Source organism: Onychomys torridus, chromosome 7 (genome assembly GCF_903995425.1).
Source record: "Onychomys torridus chromosome 7, mOncTor1.1, whole genome shotgun sequence".
NCBI classification, from domain to species: Eukaryota; Metazoa; Chordata; class Mammalia; order Rodentia; family Cricetidae; genus Onychomys; species Onychomys torridus.
This window is the reverse complement of record NC_050449.1, coordinates 96,878,890-96,898,418: the sequence shown is the minus strand read 5'-3', so window position 1 is coordinate 96,898,418 and position 19,529 is coordinate 96,878,890. Positions and strand designations below refer to the sequence as shown.

At 42.6% G+C, this 19,529-nt stretch overlaps 1 protein-coding gene across 3 annotated transcripts in view; it reads right to left on the bottom strand.

Annotated features, from left to right (window-relative positions):
• Nphp3 (nephrocystin 3) overlaps positions 1–19,529 on the bottom strand; it is a 44,140-nt gene that overhangs the window by 2,848 nt on the left and 21,763 nt on the right. Inside the window, exons 14-27 of one of the 3 annotated variants that reach the window (XM_036191980.1) lie at positions 18,816–18,918; positions 17,932–18,014; positions 16,869–17,007; positions 15,183–15,347; positions 12,861–12,955; positions 11,995–12,117; positions 10,639–10,825; positions 10,236–10,477; positions 9,092–9,167; positions 7,953–8,080; positions 6,911–7,151; positions 5,404–5,529; positions 4,760–4,875; positions 3,654–3,830 (exon numbers count right to left, since the gene is read on the bottom strand). In XM_036191980.1, coding sequence (XP_036047873.1) covers positions 3,654–3,830; positions 4,760–4,875; positions 5,404–5,529; positions 6,911–7,151; positions 7,953–8,080; positions 9,092–9,167; positions 10,236–10,477; positions 10,639–10,825; positions 11,995–12,117; positions 12,861–12,955; positions 15,183–15,347; positions 16,869–17,007; positions 17,932–18,014; positions 18,816–18,918 — 2,001 coding nt within the window. The other 2 variants (XM_036191981.1, XM_036191982.1) reach the window with 2 other exon arrangements.

The following is a 19,529-nucleotide window of genomic DNA, read 5'->3' as shown; positions in this document are numbered from 1 at the left end:
ATGTTAGCAAGGTTTGTCCTGAGTAGTGGGCAAAATGAAGAACTGGAAATTACCTCTGCAATGACTGATGAGTATTTATTCCCTACAAAGGCTTCCATGTCCCAACTATGACCACTTAAATTGTAAACTGATAAATGACGTAAATTATTGATGATTTTTATCTTGAGGATATGAAATGAATCTTTATGAATGTCTAAATTGTGTGTATTGGGAAATGCTACCTAAAGTTCAAAGTGTCATTCCTTACTTGTAAAATAAAGTTGTAAAGACCAACTCCAGGCATAAGTTTAATGTACTAGCTTTGAGATTCTAGGATTATATGTGACTTTTTCATGTTTATAGAAGTCAAGAAGGGTGTGTGCCTAACTTTCAAACTTACATTTAGTTTCCTCGGTAAATTTTTATAACTATGTTTACAGAACTTAGCATATTAGATTAGAGAATAACTTTTCAAATCACTAGACATGTTTTGAATTTTTAAAATGAATTTTTTTAAGAATAATTCGTTAGAAATACTGGTCCATGAATTTTCTAAGATTTACTTGAAATTGTTGAACTTTCAGTTTGATTAAGGTGTAATACATAGAATCCACTGACTTTTAAAGATCTGTTCTTTCTGGTATCTTAGGCTTTCCTGGATTCTAATGTATCTCACTCTTACCCAATATCTTTCATTAGAAACTACTGGATTATCATCTCAGAAATAACTAACTAAATACAGTCTGGTGGCAGGCACCTGCAGTGGGTAGCCGTAGCTCTCCCCATAGCCTGTAGCCACAGAGATTAAGGAGCAGTAGCAGTGGCTGAGAATTAACACACTGCGTCATGAATTACCACACAGAGGTTTGGCAGGATGTGTTAGATACTGTGACTCCTAGTGAGAAAGGCCAGCAGCCCCAGTACCGTTCTAGCGGTGATTCTAGAATCCAGAGTCTAGATGGCAGTAAAACCATTCATCACTTTGCTTCTTTTGTTAACAGAAAGGCAGTCTGTGCTTCTGGTCAGGATTTTGTATTTTTCTTCTCATGAAAATACTCCTTGACACCCACAAATGTGAGCCAATAGGAAAAGGCAATAACTTTAAGAATATGTCACAGAAGCTTTGACTGCCTCAGATCACATTTTTGTTTTTCCAAGTTTCCTTTCTGTAAAGTGCTGAGGACAAGTTATAGCAAAATTTGGTTCTTACCATTTGTTTATGAGGGACTTGTCTGAAAATTACCATTTTGCTGTGGAGGTGTATGTTAATGTGAACATAATTAACTAAGAATCACATCTATGTTAGCATGAATGTAACTTGAAAACCTTATAACTATGTTAACATGAACATAATCTGAGAATCACATCTATGTTAACATGACCATAATTTGACTGTTTGAATTACAGATCTACACACAAATGTTTGTTAGAGTTGCTTTGATCTTAGGCATTCTCATGAAGGCAAAGAATATATTGTTAGTACAGTAAATAATGAGATAAAAATAATAGATAAAATAATTGTACTATATACTTAATTTGAAATATATAATTTAGAGTGACCATCTCATTTGCTTACTTCAGTTTTAAAAATATTTTTGTATAGTTCTCAAATCTAAATTTTAGAAGAAAGAATAAATATGCTTTTTTGAAGATTCTTTTAGAGTACTGATCACAAAGTTTTTTAAGGTGTTAAACTTAATACTATAATTTCAGTGTATTAAATAATGAAATAGTCAGATTTTGAGCTCTGATAAATGAGTTGTAAAATCAATATTTAATATATTCATGAATTCAGTTATTTGTACCTTTCACGGGGCAAACCCCAAAAGATAGGTTACAGTCATACTTTAGCTTTTTCCTCCTGAACCTTGACCCTCCCCAAAGGGCGGAAGGGGCTGCTGCTTTTGCGCTTTCCTGTCTAATTTAAGCCACTGCCACAGTGCCCGGTTGTAGTAGTGCTTCTCAAGCTCACAAGCTCGGGTTGCCTGGCCACCCAGCTCGGCTGCTGCCGAGCGCCTCAGGTGAGGCCTTGCACACTGGCTGTAAGGAAGTTCTGGATGGCAATGACCCTGGCTGCTGCATCCCCTGGGAAGTTGCATGACACTGGGCACAGCCTGCGGTCACCAGGGTTCTTCAGCTTCATCAAACTACTGAGTAAACCTGGCCAATATTCAAGTCTGCTAAAACACGGTCATGTTTATTTTAAAATAATTATGCAAAGTGTAGCCCCCAATACAGAGTGCAAAAGAGAACTCGGCAATTGCACTTTTAAGACAGTGGAATACAATTTCTATATCATCTTTATAATAATACATATTGAGATCTTACAAGATTTAAAATTGATGAGAAATTTACTATAAATATACAAATAAAAACTAATGTGGCAATATTATAAAATCTATAAAAATATTTAATTCTCAGTATAAAAATGGCAACTAGTTGAGGTAAAGCAAGATTGATTTAGACCATTTAGGAGAGAAATGGGATTGTCACTGCTTTTTTTGTGTGCTGAGGACTAAACCCAGGGTCTGATGCATACTACCACTGTGTCCCCAGCTCTACTTTTTAATTTTGTGACAAGGTCTCACTAAGTTGCCCAGGCTGGCCTTGACCTTGAGAACCTCCTGCCTCAGCTTGTGAGTAGCTAGGAGCCAGACCTGTACCACAATAAGATCAGAATGGTACAGAGCCTGACACCTGTGGCTGCCATCCGACACTGCAATACAGCACAGTGATAAACTTTGTGGAGACAGCACAAAAAGCAGGCTGACTAAATCAGCTAGGGAGGGAAAAGGAAGACTCAAAAGCAAAGCCGGATGTGGTGGCACGCACCTGTGATCCCAGCCCCCAGGAGGCCAAGGAGGGATGATCATGAGTTCGTGGTCAGCCTGAGCTCTCACACAGTAAGGGGCTGGGAGATAGCTCAGCTGGTCAAGCGTTAGCCATGAAAGCATACGGACCCAAGGTCCATCTCCAAAACCCCCTTTAGAAAGCTGGGCATAGGATTGGAGGCTTGTAATCCTGTCTTGAGAGGTGGAGACAGGTGGATAGGGTACCAGGATGCTGAAAGACCAGTCAGCCTAGCTAAATGAGCACCAGGTCACTGAGACCCTGTCTCAAAAGAAAAATCAAGGTGGACAGCAACTGAGGAGTGATACCCAAGGCTGACCTCTGACCTCCACAAGTACATGCCTATGTGTATGCATGTCCTCACACACAAACCCAGAAAAAAACAAGAATTCCTGTCTGGTTTGTTCCACTGAAGACTGTTCAGACCATTCGTAAACATTTCTTTGAGGTAGAGAACTGGGTCAAACCTCTGCTGAAAACAAGACCAGTGAATGGCAGGTCTAAGGCTGCTTTCAAGGGAGCAAAAGAATCATGGAATTTTTAAACCACGGGCTCCTGCCAGCTCTGTTGCAGAGACCAACCCACTCCTCATGTATTAGAGTGCTGATGTCTACACCCTGGATCTCATCCCATAGGAAATGGGTTATTTAATCAATTTAAACTGGACACAACAATTAAGTGTGATCCAATACAACTTCATGCAAATACCAGTTAAATAACACTAAGTAGGAAAATGATTTTCTTTAAAAACATTGTTTTGAATTCAAATGTTCCAGATATTTGTTTTATCCTGAGGTATTCTTGCAAAAAAATGGCACTGTTACCTTTGTCCTTGGGGAAGGAAAATATTAGGAGAATGAGTTGTTTTAAAGATAAACGTGTCTCCACTTGATGATTGCCTTGAAGGAGCTTTTCCACCCAAAAGTGATGTCTCTGCTTCTTTTATTTCCATTGCCCTTTTGTACAGTTCAGCAGCCTTTTCAAAATTCCCTTCTTCGTAGCTTTGAGAGGAAAGGGTAGGAGATACACTGTTATTATCAAGAAGCAGCTCTCCCTTCTAAATATCTGTCCAATGTAGGCTAAGTTTTCCCATACTGGCAGCTGCTTACAAATTACCATACAGAGACTTTTATTAATGGTAAATGCTGGGCTGATAGCTCAGGCATGTTACTAGCTAACTCTTACATTTAAATTAACCCATATTTCTTATCTGTGCTCTGTCACATGGTTTGGTACCTTTTCTCATTATGGCATGTCCATCTTGCTTCTCCCTGTGTCTCCTGGCAACTTCTCTGACTCTGCCCTTCCCCATCTCAACATTCTCAGGATGACTTTCCCACCTCATTCTGTTCAGCTCCTGGCCAGTCAGCTTGTTTATTAAACCAGTCATAGTGACATATGTTCACACAGTGTACAGAAGGATTCTTCCCCAGCAATTCGAGATACAGAAAAACAAGTTGCAAATAATTCCCATTCCCATTGCACTTTGTTTCTCCTCAGGTAGACCAGTTAGCCAGGGCTCCCAAACTCGTCTATCTACACTCTGGAATTGTATGTCTCTTGCACCATTGAGACCATGTTGTAATAGGTTCAGTAAAAAATGCTAACAAGTGTTGTTATCATCTGTATCCCAAGATGAACACACAGGAGTGAGCAAAACTCAACACACACTTAATTCATCAGCTCTGAGGTCAATGAGTGGCCCTATCACCCCAAAGGCAGTTAGCAGTTTAAGCCACAAAACACACCTCCGAAAAGTAAGCCGTCCTCATCCTGCTTCTGAGTAGCACTTGAGTATCTAAAGCTACATGAGACCAAAGCAACTACTCCCCCTCCAAGAAAGACTACTTTCAGCAATAAATATTTCATGCTGTTCTGTGATGAGTCAAAACTATTACAGAATGGGATAGAAAACAGGGAAAGTTCTCACCTGAGCACAGCTAAATTTTTTAATGTTTCTCCAACTCGAGGATGCATCCGCCCCAAGCTATCTTCATAAATCTTTAATGCTCTTTCATAAAGTGGCAGGGCTTCACTGTGCTTTTTCTTATTAAAAAAAGTAATAGTGCTCACTTAAATACACTGTTTATGAAATTTCTATTAATGTACTCTATACTGAGCTGACCTACTTTGGTCAGCTCTTTAAAAAATCTTAATATCCTCCTAAGAAATGCAAGTAAACATTATTTTATGGACAATTATAACAGAAAAGAAGTAAAAACTCCCGTAACTTTTAGACTTATCCTCGAACTAATATGACCCAAATCCATAATATAAACCCAATTCTGCTCACGGCCTGGTGGGTACTTAGGCAGATGCCCCAAGACTGTCCTGCGGGTGACAGGGGTCTCCAGAAGGTGAAAAGTAAACCTGAACTCAGCAGTCAGCTGGTGCTCTAACTCAGACAGGAACTAGCTTACAAATCTAATGGCAGCAGTGTTTGAGGTATTTCAAAAGGAATCATTAACTGATAAATAGCCTTATATTTCCTTTGCTGTGCCATTAACCCATATTTATCCATGTTTTTTACCTTCAGATCATTCATTTGTAAACAGTTGAAATGTAGATGCTTACCATTTGGCTATGAAGGACTGCCAAGTTCACCAAGGCAGTAGCTACGCTGGGGTGCTTTGGGCCAAAGGATTTCTGCCGAATTTCAACAGCCAATTCATACAAAGGTACAGCTTTGTCAACTCTTCCCTAAAAAAGCAAAAGTGGAATCTAACAAAAATGTGAAGGCAATAGAGACTGTCTGGTCAGAGTTTCCCCAAAAATAAAATGTATTAAATAAAGTTGCAGAAGCATTTTTCTACAGCTGCTCACACCTGTTTGTTTGTTTTTTTTTTTTTTTCTTCAGGACAGGGTTTCTCTGTGTAGCTTTGGAGCCTTTCCTGGAACTCATTCTGTAGCCCAGGTTGGCCTCGAACTCACAGAGATCCACCTGCCTCTGCCTCCCGAGTGCTGGGATCAAAGGCATGTGCCACCACTGCCCAGCGGTCATGCCTATTTTCAAGCAACTGAAAATCCAATAGACTATCCAAATGAAGCTGTTGGGACACAACCATTGTCTGAAAGTTTGGAAAGTGCTTTATTTACTCTCCAGTGTTACCGGTGAAAGAAAAGCCCACTGGTGTAGATCTGCAGCTGTACTTAACTCACGGAGGCATCAAAATAAAATACTTCCCACCAACTGCCAAGTCCCCTCTGGAGCTTCCTGGTGATTTAACCCAGAAGCTGGCCTGAAAGAAGAGTGCATCCCCTTCTTACTCAGGAGCTTCTTTCCGTGCTGGGACCACCAGCATGGAAGCCACACAATTTCCTGGGCCAGCCGACAGCTCTGCCACTGCATTGCTCAAAACAGACTGTGGCCTGCTTTGCTACAAAAACCCAAACTTGACTCCCACGGCAAAGAGCTGATACATATTTTTTTAAGATTTATTTATTTATTATGTATACAGTGTTCTACCTGCATGTATGCCTGCAGGCCAGAAGAGGGCACCAGATCTCATTATAGATGGTTGTGAGCCACCATGTGGTTGCTGGGAATTGAACTCAGGACCTCCGGAAGGGCAGTCAGTGCTCTTAACCTCTGAGCCATCTCTCCAGCCCCCAAGAGCTGATATGTAAGTGTAGATAAAGTCAGAGAAGAGGGAAACAAAATGGCAATTTTGTAAAAAAAATAAGGGGCACTGTCTGCAGCCCTACCACTGAGTGATTTGGTGTGTTTTGGTTAATATCCAGTACAGTAAGGGGATTTGAAACTATGTAACATAAAAAAGATCTCATTCATAATTGTTGATAAAACGGTTTGTATTTGAAAGGAACTTATTCACAATGTTGTTGGATTTGCAATGCAATATATTTTCAGTAAACCAAGTCAGTATCTTAACTGAATTAAATCTGAAACTATATATATATATATATATATATATCTTCATGTTCTCATTTCTTTAGAAATCAAATGATGTTGTTTAAAAAGCTCACCCGAAATAACCTCCTCTCAGACGATAACCTCACTAGCTGGCAGTCATGGCACCTCCGGTAAGCTATCAAGCACGCAGGTCTGATGGGGCAGACTTACTGTTTTCTTGTACAGGATTGCGAGGTGCTTTGCTGTGTAGGCCAGGGAAGGGTGGTCAGGCGCCAAGGCTCGTCTCCGGATGTCCAGGGCTCGCTCGTACAGCTCTTCCGCTTTGTCATACTGCTTCTTTTCATTGCAAAGAGCTGCCAAGTTATTCAGGGACTGGGCACAGTCTGGGTGATCTGGCCCCAGAACCCGCTCCCTCATTTCCAAGGAACGCTTCAGAAACTGCTCTGCCGTTCTAGGAACAAGACCCCCCCAATGCCTTAAACAGCGTGTTCTCTAGAGGCCAGAGTCCCAAGCCCTAGTGATGATGTGGAGAATAAAACATTTTTATTCCTAGACACACTGAAGTGAAGGATTCACTCTCCACCTTCCTCCACTCTTTGCTTCTTCCCACGAGGCCTCAGTTCCCTACTCCGTTTCTCCTAAAAGAAAACCCCGCAGAGATTTTTGGAAAGAGCCTCCTACGACCTTTACAGTGCTCAAACCTGTGCCAAATGAAAGATGTTGGCATGTGTTCCTTTTTTCTTAGGAGTTACTACCAAAAAACTGTGAGTAAATGGAACTTAAGTGAAGTGGATGAAAAAAAAAATACGTTGTATTTTTCTGAAGTCTCAAATTTACAAGCTGTTTCTGACATCTAAGGAAACCTAGACACACTTGCTTTTCAGACAGTGGAGTGAAGGTGTGTGAAATCTTTCCTGTCCAAGTAAACTACAGGGTAGAGCAGCGGCTGGCCACTGTTTCTACTGGCCCCTTGCTGGTTTGAAATTGTCTCTGAGGTCTCATGTACAATGTCCACACACACTCACTTTTCATAAGCACAAAGGCCACACTAGGAAAGCTGCAAGAAACCCATAGGTTCGGAAGCTATGTGCGGAGGAAAAGGAAACAGCACATAACATCAAACAGGAAACTGGCAAAGTTCTTTTTTCAGTCGTTTCCCCCCTAACTTTGGGCTTGACAGACATGTAAAACAACGTCGTACCGCAGAGGCATGGTGGACACTTAATCTTAGTATGAATGCCACGGTACTCACTCCAGGTTGTTTTGAAGGTAGTAGAGGACACCCAGTTCATTGAGGGTGCGGGCGTTCTCAGGCTTGTCCTTGCCTAAGGTGAGTTCTTCTAACTGCAGAGCCCGTCTGCGTAGCAGGGCAAACCCGTACTGCAGGAACACAAAAACACAACCACTGAGCACCAGTCTCGATTCTGGAAGCATCTACTGGTGTCCTATCAAAAGCCCTTCTCCTTAGCCTAGATGGCAGTTATTTTAAGTAGCACACTGAATATAATATTTATGAGGAGCATGTGTATTTATTTCTACATGGAATCATGCTTACAAATTCATTAAATACTGTGTCTGTGAAAATGATTATGAGGTATTTTAGTACAGTATATGTCAAAGCGCTTCAAAAAAGACTAGAAACAATTTACTGATCTTTACCAACTCCATGGCTGCACATGTAAGCATCAGGTCCTTTTCAGTTGTTTATAATCGTGCATGTGTGCACTCATGTGCAGGTGAAAGCCAGGTGTCAACGACAGGTGTTGATCCTCAGTCAATGCTCACCTTACTTTTAGAAATGGGGTCATTCACTGGCACCTGGGGATCACCAACTAGGCTGGGAAAGCGACAGTGATCCCCCTGTGTCTGCCTCCCCAGTGCTGGGATTACAAGTGTGTCAGTCTTGTTTTTTATTAATGTGGGGCTGGGGATCAAGCTCAGGTCCTCACGTCTATGCAGCAAGCCCTCCACTCGCTGACCATCTCCTCCATCCCACATACAGAAAATTTTAAGCTAAACATGCTAATTTGGGTTTTTATCCAAAACCTAGAAACATTTAAAGCCTTCTGTTTGCTGAAGGGAAATAATTCGTTTCCATCTGAATTTCACAAATGTTAACTAAACTTCCTTTCCTTCCCTAAGTCTTCACAGAAAAGAATCAAAGTAACCTCAAGTAGCATCCTCCAGATGTTGGAACTTGAAAGCCCTCTGGGTTGGGCTGTCCAACACTACCACTCTCAAACCATGGTTATAAATAAAAGCAAAATGCCAGTCAGTGCTTTTCTAGAAGTCACTTAAAATCTGACCCTCTCCAATGCGAGGTTTATGCACTCATGATATTCAGATCTTGTCTTCCCCTCAAGTTCAAAGGACAATAGGGAGTTTCATTACCAGGCTGCCTTTCCTCCTTGTGGCTTGCTGACGGATTATAATGGATTTTTTCCTAAAATGTTCAGCTTGTTCATATCTTTAAAAAAAGGAGAGAAGGGTAGGGGAGTGGGGAGGGAAAATGGTGAGTCAGAGCAAAGAGCATATTCCACGAGTCGTCACGATTTGGGGAGGTGCAAACACTCTTGGCACAGCGCAGAGCGGTTCCAAGAGTTAAGTACAGCAGGAGTCTCGGGCAGGTCAAGGCAGTTCCAAGTCGCTAAGGAGTTCCACACAGTCCTCTATGAAGCTCACGTTTCACTGTTTTAAACTCACTTAATGCAGTCTCAATGAAAATCCCAAAGTTCAGTTTGCAGTAAGCACCTTTTACCTGGACAGGCTAAGTTTTGATTAGCTATCAATGCAAGAATCCAGGCAAAGTTAATGTAAAACAATACTTACAGAAGTTAAAAAGAAAAATTTCCAGGAAGCCTCTCTAATGGTGGAGGAAGAGAAAGCATTTCTGAGAGAGGAAGAGAAGCCACTCAGTGGATGCCCAGTAGGCAGAAAAGCCTTTAAAAAAGTGTGTTGTCTTACTCAAATGGCATCAGGGATCACACTGAGGGTCATACACAAGCTCAGCAAGTGTTCTCTATTGCCGAGATAAACCCTTCCTTTGAAAGCCTTTCTATTACAGTACAGCCAATGTTTCCCATTAAGGGTGTGTAGTTGATATTTTAGGCTTTGTGAACATGTGGCCTCTGTCAAAACTAAGAAAACCTTCCAGAGAAGCACAGAGGCAACCACAGATAATATGTAAATAAAAACCATGGCTGGGAGCCAACAAAACCTTCTTGCCAAACTAGACTTGGCCATGAGGCAATGGAGTAGTGATGTGCTCAGCATTGTAATGATGGCCGTGGAAGAGCCAGAGCCCAGACCTCAAACTACATTGTGTCCAAGTGCATCCTCTACCCTTCATGCATCTTTGATGAAAACCAAATACCTGGGAATTCTAATTTCCTTTGTGTACTCCCTGAAGACCAGGAAATACCACCTAACACGATGCATAGGATAAGGAAAAGAAAGAGCCCCAAAGCAAGCCTACCACCTACATACATTAGAAACACTCTCTTCACGAAGCCAGACTGTGTCCTTGAGGACTTACTTATTCTGTTTATGGTACAAAGTTGCGAGGGCCTCAAGTTCACGAGCAGCATGTGGATGGTCCGCACCATAAGCGTTTTCCGAGATCTCCAAGGCCTGTTTATACAGCTGCTCTGCATCCCCAAACTTCTTCCACAACACGTACACACTGGCCAGTTGGTGCAGGGACTGGGCTACTCTCGGGTGGTCTGGATCTAAGGCTGTCTCCCGAATTTCTAGGGACCTCTGTAAAGGCACCACGGCCTGGGAACAAAGATGAGAGGCTAATCAATGTGGCAATTAAACTGCTGATAAACACCACAGATCTCAGCACCACAGAGAAAACAGATCCCCTCCTGGGAAGGAGAGACATGTAAACATGTAAACATGGAGAGCCACCCTGCCTTTGAATCCATTGGAGTTACCTGACTGAGAAGGCCGAGGTCCTTCAGAAAGCGGCCGAGGGTTTCATACAGGTCGGCTAGGCATAGCATGTTCTCCTCACCTTCGCAGTTCCCATACTGCTTCAGCGACTCAAAGTACTCGGTGGCCATGGCACCTTTGTCTTTGCCAAGAAACTGCCAGTAACTCAGCAACTCGGCGAAGTGTCCTCTGTTCCAACAGACAGGGTTAACACAGTGGAAACCACACTTAGAAATCCACTGCAAATGAAAACACCTGAATTCCTTCCTATGGAGCTACTGAAGTTTATGCAGAGATCGTCAGCAGAGTGACAGTGAGGCCAGTCTTGCAGGATCACCTATCCCACTGCTCCCAGATCCCCACCCCTCACCATAGTCTGTACAGAAAGGGATGTCAGCATCCTGCTGTGTGAGTGCACAGGAAGGCCTTTGCAATGCGGCCAGCTGTCCTTAAGATCTTGTTAGTCTCTGGGTAGATTCACTGGGATCCCTGGTAGCCACTTCATGCTAAGGTTAACCCAGCTCATTCCCAAATCATTTCAAATGATGGCAGTTAGAATAGCAGAATCTAGCAAAACAGGTCGGCCCCCATAGCATATCCACTTTGTGACTGCCTGTGTGTGTGTGTGTGTGTGTGTGTGTGTGTGTGTGTGTGTGTGTGAGGTAACTGTGTTCCTCTGCAGGTAATACTGAAGAAAATGAGAGAGATGCTAAGCCAAAGGCAAATCTGACTTCACAGGAATCACAAATAGCTGGCATGGAGCTCAACAGGTCAAAGAATGATTTGTGAACATTTGCTCAGAAGCAAATCAAATTATACATCTATTTCTAAATTTCTAAGTGAGGCAGAAAACAAACCAAAAATCCTTCCTGAAGCTTAGTAGGTCAGAAGTAGGGCTAATAAAAGGGACAGTTACACCACCAGAAAATTCAGACATATCAAAAGAGGCAACAGGATGTGCTGAGGAGCCAGAGCAATATTTACATTAACACCATTCAGATTTACTGGCAGCCCAGAATCAGGTTTGAAGTATTACTTGTGAAGGACCTGCCCCCCCCCCCCCCCCCCAAGCTCACTTTAGGAATGATTTCTCTGCATGGCTTAAAAGCTGCTTAAATGCAAGAATAAGACATAAAATTGTCCTGGGATCATTGCAGCTGATTGTTGAGCAGAACATACTTTCCCTAGACGAACAAGATCTCATGACAATTTATATACTGTCATGGAGTCCCCGCCCCCACCCCACTGTATTTCAGGTGCTACTGAAACGACTCTGATTTGAAATTTAAAAGCAATTCCATTTTGTCAGAACAGAGAACTGTTTGTATCTGTCCCTCTGCAGAGAGGATCTAGTGGACCTTTTGTAAAGGTTTTGAGACACGAAGAGATTGAGGAGGCAGTCATGCAGCTTCTGCTTGCTTCCCTGCTGCTGGAAAAGCCACGGGAGCTCATCTGCACTTCTCCAGGTCACTCGGGCCTGACTGTGGGAGAGAGGAGACCACACTGTGAGACCTTCAGCAACAGAGGCTTCGGGAGACCCCTGGAGAGAACACGGTTAACCACTACTTCTGACTCTAGTATAATCCAAAGCCAAGAAAGCTAGGCCAGTACCAGAAACTGTTACCATTCCCACTTCGAGATAAATCCCTGATATTCTGGACCAGACTCTTCCCCAGGAAGAAGATAAAACATTAAATGAAGGCAAAAACAACCTTCAAAGAACATGAATATACAAACACAGAGGTACATGTACGTGTGAGTGTGTGTGTATGTCTGTATGTGCGTGAGTTTGCGAGAGCATGCACATGTGTGACGCATATTTTTAATTATTTAAACAGAATAAAAATAAAGACAATAGATCGATCTTGTATCAATGTCATCCAAGGTCTTATCTTTATCATAACATGATTTCCATAAAATGGTATTTTTTTTTCCTTGATATTAGGTAGACCCTGGGCTACCTTCCCAGCCTTTATTTATTTATTTTTTTTCTAATTTTGAGATAGGGAAGGTCTCACTAAATTTTTAGGCTAGTCTTGAACTCACTGAGTAGCCCAGACCGACTTTAAACTTGCAATCCTCCTGCCTCAGTTTCCCTAGTAACTAGCACTAAGGCCTGTGCCACCTGACCTGGCTGAACTTTACACCTGAACTTATAAGCTAAGAGAGGGAAACAAGATACAAAGATGGGTGTTTCAGAAGAACAGGGAGTGCATTCTGATACCTGAGCTGTGAGGTAAAATAGTTGATTAGCTTTTGCCTGTATGAAGAAACAAGGGTGGGGTCCTCCATGTACTCCAGTCTCACCGTTTCCCAGGCCTGGAGAGAGGAAGAAAAGATGCTGGTCTGTTTTAAGTCATTATATATCTGACAGTGGATTTGCAAAATGCAATTTATAATTCTTTCATTATAGTTACATAGTAGAAATAGCTCTACAGTGTTTTTAAGTCGAGGATATGCTAATGTGATAAACTCAGTTTAGTATTAAAATTCAGAATTCAAACACAATTTAATTTAAATAATTACTATATGTATGTTTGTGTATGTGTGTGTGTGTGTGTGTGTGTGTGTGTGTGTGTGTGTGTGCTTGTGTGTTTGTGTGTTTTAAATCCCAGGAAATTAGACGTGGTACTGTATCCATCACACAAATGTAAAAAAGCAGGAAGAGCATTTGCTTAGCCTAACCTGGGCTATACAATTAAGTCTGAGGTCTCCTGACTGAATAGTGAGTTCTAGGCCAGCCTGGTCTACACAAAGAGATATGGTGTAAAAAGTATGAAATTAAATTAAAAAATTTTTAAGTGGATTGAAAAAGTAACTCAAAAGAGTAAATTATTCCCAAGTCATATGGCACTGTGGTGGTCTGAATGAAAATGGCCCCCACAGACTTGTAGGGAGTGGTATTATTGCAGGTGTGGCCTTGTTGGAGTCGGTGTGGCCTTGTTGGAGTCGGTGTGGCCTTGTTGGAGGAGGTATGTCACTGGGGGATGGGCTTTGAGGTTGCAGAAAGTCAAGCCAGGCCTAGTGGCTCACTGTCTCTTCCTGCTGCCTGTGGATCCAGATATAGAACTCTTAGCCACCTCTCAATCACCATGTCTGTCTGCATACCGCCATGCTTCCTGCCATGATGACAATGGACTAAACCTCTGAACTGTAAGCCAGCCCCATTTAAATGCTTTTCTCTGTAAGAGTTGCTGTGGTCATGGTGTCTCTTCACAGCAATAGAAACTCTAAGATAAAAGTTGGTATCAGGAATCGGGTATTGTTGTGATAGGCCTGACCATGCTTTTGTTTGGAGGAATGTAGACTCTGGGACTTTGGACTAGAAAGCAGTTGAATGCTTTAAGTAAGGTTTAATGGGCCATACTTGTAGAGCATGGAATATAGTGGTACTGAGGGTGATTTGATCTCTGGGGGGCTGGCTCAAGAGGTCTCAGAGGAGAATAATATTAATATGTGGCCTAGAGATCGTTCTTGTGATATTTTGGTGAAGAATGTGGCTGCTTTCTGCCCTTGTCTAAAAAAATATGCCCGAGGCTAAATTGTGTGTGTGTGTGGTGTGTGGTGTGGTGTGGTGTGGTATGTGTGTGTGTGTGTGTGTGTGTGTGTGTGTGTGTGTGATAGTCATGGTGTCTCTTCACAGTAATAAAACCCTCACTAAGGCAGTGACCAAAGAGTAAAGCCGTGAAATGACATTCACAGCCATGAGCCACACAGCAAGTCTGACGCCATCAGGGACCATCTCCAGCCTCTCCACAGCCCTGTGAGAACCTGGAAAGTCTGCCCAGCTTAATGCTCGCCCAGGCTGGATAGCTCCTGAGCCAGGGAGAAGAGGGCTGTAAAAGGCCGACTTGCCTCATGTTTGTATTCCTAGAAAGAAACTCCCTTTTTGTTTCTGCTTCATGTGTTTATGACTGGAATCTTGCTCCTTTTTATTTTCTTCCATTTTATGTTTAACTTGTAACATGAGAGATACCTTTTTTTTGAGACCTGCATCTTGCTATATAGCCTGGACTGGCCTCAGATTTACAAAGCTCCAGCTCCAGGATTATAGGCTTGTGACACCATTCCTAGCTCCTCTTAAAAATGTGGGTTTTGAGACATGATCTCATATAGCTGAGGCTAGATTGCATAGCAGAGGCTAGTCTTGAACTCCTGATCCTCCTGTGTCTACCTCACAGGTACTGGGATAATGGCAGGCATGTGCCACTGAGCCTGGCTCCTTTTAATAAAACTGGAAGTGTACAATACACTATTGTTAACTACAGAGACAATATTTTAGAGCAGATCTTTAGAACTAAAGCACCTTGGGTACCACCTTTGAAGTAAGAGCTGACTCCTGAAGGCACTAGACATGCTTAGTGTTGGACAAGTTCACATGCAATCTAAAGTCACTGCAGAAAACAAAATGCAATGCTGAATTTTAGCTTTCGGTGTTCACATCTGAAACATTTAACAACACAGTATAATATAGCACAGAATGCTACAGTGATACAAGTAAAAAAAAAACCCTTTGTATTAAAAAGATGTTTGAAATAATAGTTACCTGCAGATGTTGAAACCTGAGCAAGCCACAGCTGTAAGTCAGCAGACACATTTTGTGTAAACTGTGAACAATGGAGATCAAGGAGGCCCAGGACATCTCTGGATATAGCTCCATCAGCTCCGACTCACTCACACCATTGTGACTAACGTTGATGAGGCAGAGAATCTAGACAGAGCACAGAGCACACGGGGACCACAGGGGGGCCACAGGGGGGCCTCAGAAATCACAGCCAAGAATTTTGAAAACTCATTAATACTTATTAACTTTTTATCTAAACTTTGCCTCAAAGAAACAAAGTAGAGAGGCAACTGAGGAAGACATCTTGATGCCAAGTTCTGACCTCCACATATGTACAAACTGGCAAGTGCATTTCCCCACACATACAACTGTATGTACATGCAAATATCACACACACCCCTTTGACAAGACAAACACAGAAAATAACAGAAAAAGACAACCTTGCTCAACACACTGTCAAAGCTTGTCTTTTTTTTGTTTGTTTGTTTGTTTGAGACAGGGTTTCTCTGTGTAGTTTTGCACCTTTCCTAAAACTCACTTGATAGACCAGGCTGGCCTCGAACTCCCAGAGATCCGCCTGGCTCTGCCTCCTGAGTGCTGGGGTTAAAGGCGTGCGCCAACACTGCCAGGCCAAAGCTTGTCTTAAAGTGCTAAGACTATATCATTGGGGGGAAAAAAGCTAAACTGAATAGAAAAGCCTAGAAACAGACCCACAATTACACATGAGCTTGACATCTGTCAGGTAGTATTCCAAGTCAGAAGAGACTAGATATTACTTAATAAAAATAACAACCAGACAGCCACATAACAAAAGGCTAAAAGTAGATATTTTTCTTTCACATTAGCTAAAATAAACCCACATGAATTAAAGAAGTACACATGGAGACTATAAAATGTTTTTGAAGGAAACTACATGTACACACACCACACAGGGGACATTTAAAGAGTTTTAAAACACAGCAGACTAGAACTGTTGGTAAATTTGATTCTACCAAAATAAAATTTTAAATAAATACCACCATAGGTGACAAGACAGAAGGGAAATAGACATATAATTTGTATTCAATATGAAAATCTAAGAATTTTACACCAATAAGAAATAGAAAACCAGGAGTGGGCTCAGTGGTTAAAAACACTTGCTGATCTTCCAGAGGACCCACGCTCAGTTCCCAGCACCCACACCAGGAGGCTTAGAACCACATATAACTCCAGCTCCAAGGCATCCAGAGCCCTCTTCTAACCTCCTGGGGAACTGCACTCACATGTGCACCCCAACAGGCACACAGCTACTTTAAAAAAAAAAGAAACAGACAAATCAATTTTAAAAAGGAGTAAAAGTCAAGCATGGCCATGTACACCAATAACCCCAGCTCTTGAAAGGCTGGCCCAGGAGGATGGCTGCGAGTTTGAGACCAGCCTGGGCTCCAGGGCAGCCAGAGCTATAGAGCAACCCTGTCTTATAAAACACAAGAAACAGGATAATGAGTAACCAGGAGAACAGAAATCTCAGTGATCATGGGAGGAGTGCAGCGCAGCAAGCCCTGGCTCCAGCCTTCCTCTTATGCTTACAGCATACTTAAACAACAACAAAAAAAGACTGACGGAATTCCACCCAGAAGATACACACAAGGCCCCCAGGTGTCCCCTGGTGGGCGCACTGCCCTTCACCTGTGTCATCAGCTCTTTATCCACATCATTTGGCACGGACTCCCGGATGGAGCGGAGCGCGAGTCTGTATAATGAAACCGTATCTTGGCACTGCAGGCACTCAGGAAGGGTTTCATCTAAGTCGCCTGCTCTCTGAGCGCTGTGGGAATTGAGAACAGACCGAAGTTCACACAGACTGCCAATATCTGTGAAGAATCTGGGGCACATAAAAACATATTGTCGCACTACAACCCATAATGAGAACTCAATAAAAATGCAGAGAAACGATAGTTTTCTGGGGCTGCTGGAGTCATTTTGGTTTATTTTATTATACCATTTAGTCCATTTCAATGAACATGGGTTGAGAGTTAAGTTATGTCAAGTAATTAGTCTTCCCTGTGGAACATAAAAATGAGTAAGGGTTGGCTCTTGGCCTCCAGCACGCCACCTAGCTGCACAACATGGGATGACAATAAGCACTGAGAGTCATGCACGCTGAAATTGTATGGAGCCAGGATCTTGAGAACACCAGGGTAAGCTAAAGACATTCAGCAAAAAAGCCAGGGCTTGTGGTACAAGTGTGTAACCCCCGGTATGGGCAATGGTAGAGGGGGCAGGAACACCCCAAGTTTAAGATTTGTTTAGGGTATAGAATAAGTTTAAGGTCAGCCTCACAATTTAGTGAGACACCGTCTCAGAAGCAAGACATTTACCTAGCATGCATAAGGCTCTAGGTTCAGGCTTAAGTACTGCAAAATAAATAAACTGAGTAAATATAGGTGACACACACACACACACACACACACACACACACACGAGGAAACCAGAGCCCAACAATCCAGAACTCATGAAAAGTGGATTCCTGACTGATATGGAAAATAAGTATTTATGGGTAGACTTTAGAACAGCGACAGTGATTACTCCACCTTCAACAGTGAGTCATGTGAGTGTCCCATTAGAATAGGGAGAAATCCGAGGCAATGAGACCAGTTTGAGCAGCCCTCCCTTTGCAGAGAGAGCGGACCGCAGCAAGACAAACAAGGTGAACCCAAGCAGAACACCAAAGCAGGCGACGGCCGCTTACCACGCCATCATTTTGCTGAAAAGGGTGACGTAGAGGGCGTTGCAGGTCGTGGTGGAGCGGCAGTGCTGTTCCAGCCTCTTCTCCTACACCAGTTTCCAAACAAAACAAATGAAAGTAAGAAAAGTAGCCCGGGGTCCTCACTCCTAGGAAAGGCACAGATGTCCCATCAGACGGACACTGTCTCTGCTGCTATCACTGGTGTCACAGGTGTAATGGAGGGAGCCCGGCTGCAGCCAGACTTGCATCTGCAGAAGGGAGACGCAGCCAGTATAAAGATACTTTCCATTTTGTAGGAAACCTACTTAATACCATATACTCTTCCTAAATTCCAAAATATCTGTATTGCTGCTTCTGTCATTAAACACAGAATGGGGTGGTTGGGGAGGTAGCTCAGTGGATAAAGAGCTTGCCGCATGAGCATGAGGACCTGAGTTCAGATCCCCAGGGGCCCACATTTAAAAAGCTGGGTGTGGTGGTGTGTGCCTATAACCCCAGCTGTGGGAGGTGGGATAGGGGTAGGGTGGTATGGCAGAGATAGGCGGGTGCCTGGAGCTTGCTGGCTGTCTAGTTTAGCCAAATGCTAAGCACCAGGTCAATAAAATAAAATAAAATAAAATGGGGAGCAATAGGGGATGGCACCCGACTCCAATCTCTGGCATCCACATGGATGCATGCACCTGCATACACACATGGATACACGTGCGCGCGGGTACACACACACACACACACACACACACACACACACACACACGCACACATTTTTTTAAAGGGAAGAATTATTTCCAAAATAATGACTGAACTCCAGATGTCCTCACGAGGACAGAGCTCCTGCATTGAATTCTAAGTCTTCTCCAGAGAGAAAGCACCAGAGTGGGAAAGCTCACCTGCTCTCTGCTCAACGTCATGTCTACAGAGCGACATTCTGCCATTATTATGGATTTCGCATCTTTGGGGCTTAAAGGATCGAGATGTAGTGTAGGCCACAACCTTTTGGTTAAAGAGGAAAAAATAAAACACATTTCTAACAATACAACAAAGACCATAATCTACCGTAACACCCATTAAAACCCACTAGATGAGTCATTTTTATGCCGTCTTTATAAAATAAACCTATGGAACATGTTAATTACATTAAATTGTTATTTAATTCATTCTCAGGTTTATCATTACATCTGCCGATAATCAAAGCAGAGTGCCATCAGCTACATACATGTTAGCTAAGTGAGGGATCACCTCTACTTCTCCACTCAGGAATTGCACTAAACTGATGCTCAGGAGGAGCAGTTCAAGATGATCTCTGTGCCCAGCATCTTCAGGGCAACTGACTGGGGATAGGAAAAACCTTAGGGTTATGTACAAAGTACAAACATACACACATAAATGCTTATAGACACACACTGACATACAGTGTGTGCACACAGCATTCAAATTTCTTAAGGAGGCATGACTCAGGGGAAAAAGGCTTTCTTGTAGGAAAGAACTTTTACAAGGTCCCCCCCCCCCCAGTCAAAAATAAATAGATTAATTCTGCCTTACAGAATTCAACCCTAATATCACTTTTCTGAGGGCTGTCAATAAAAGTGAGCCTGTATTCTAGA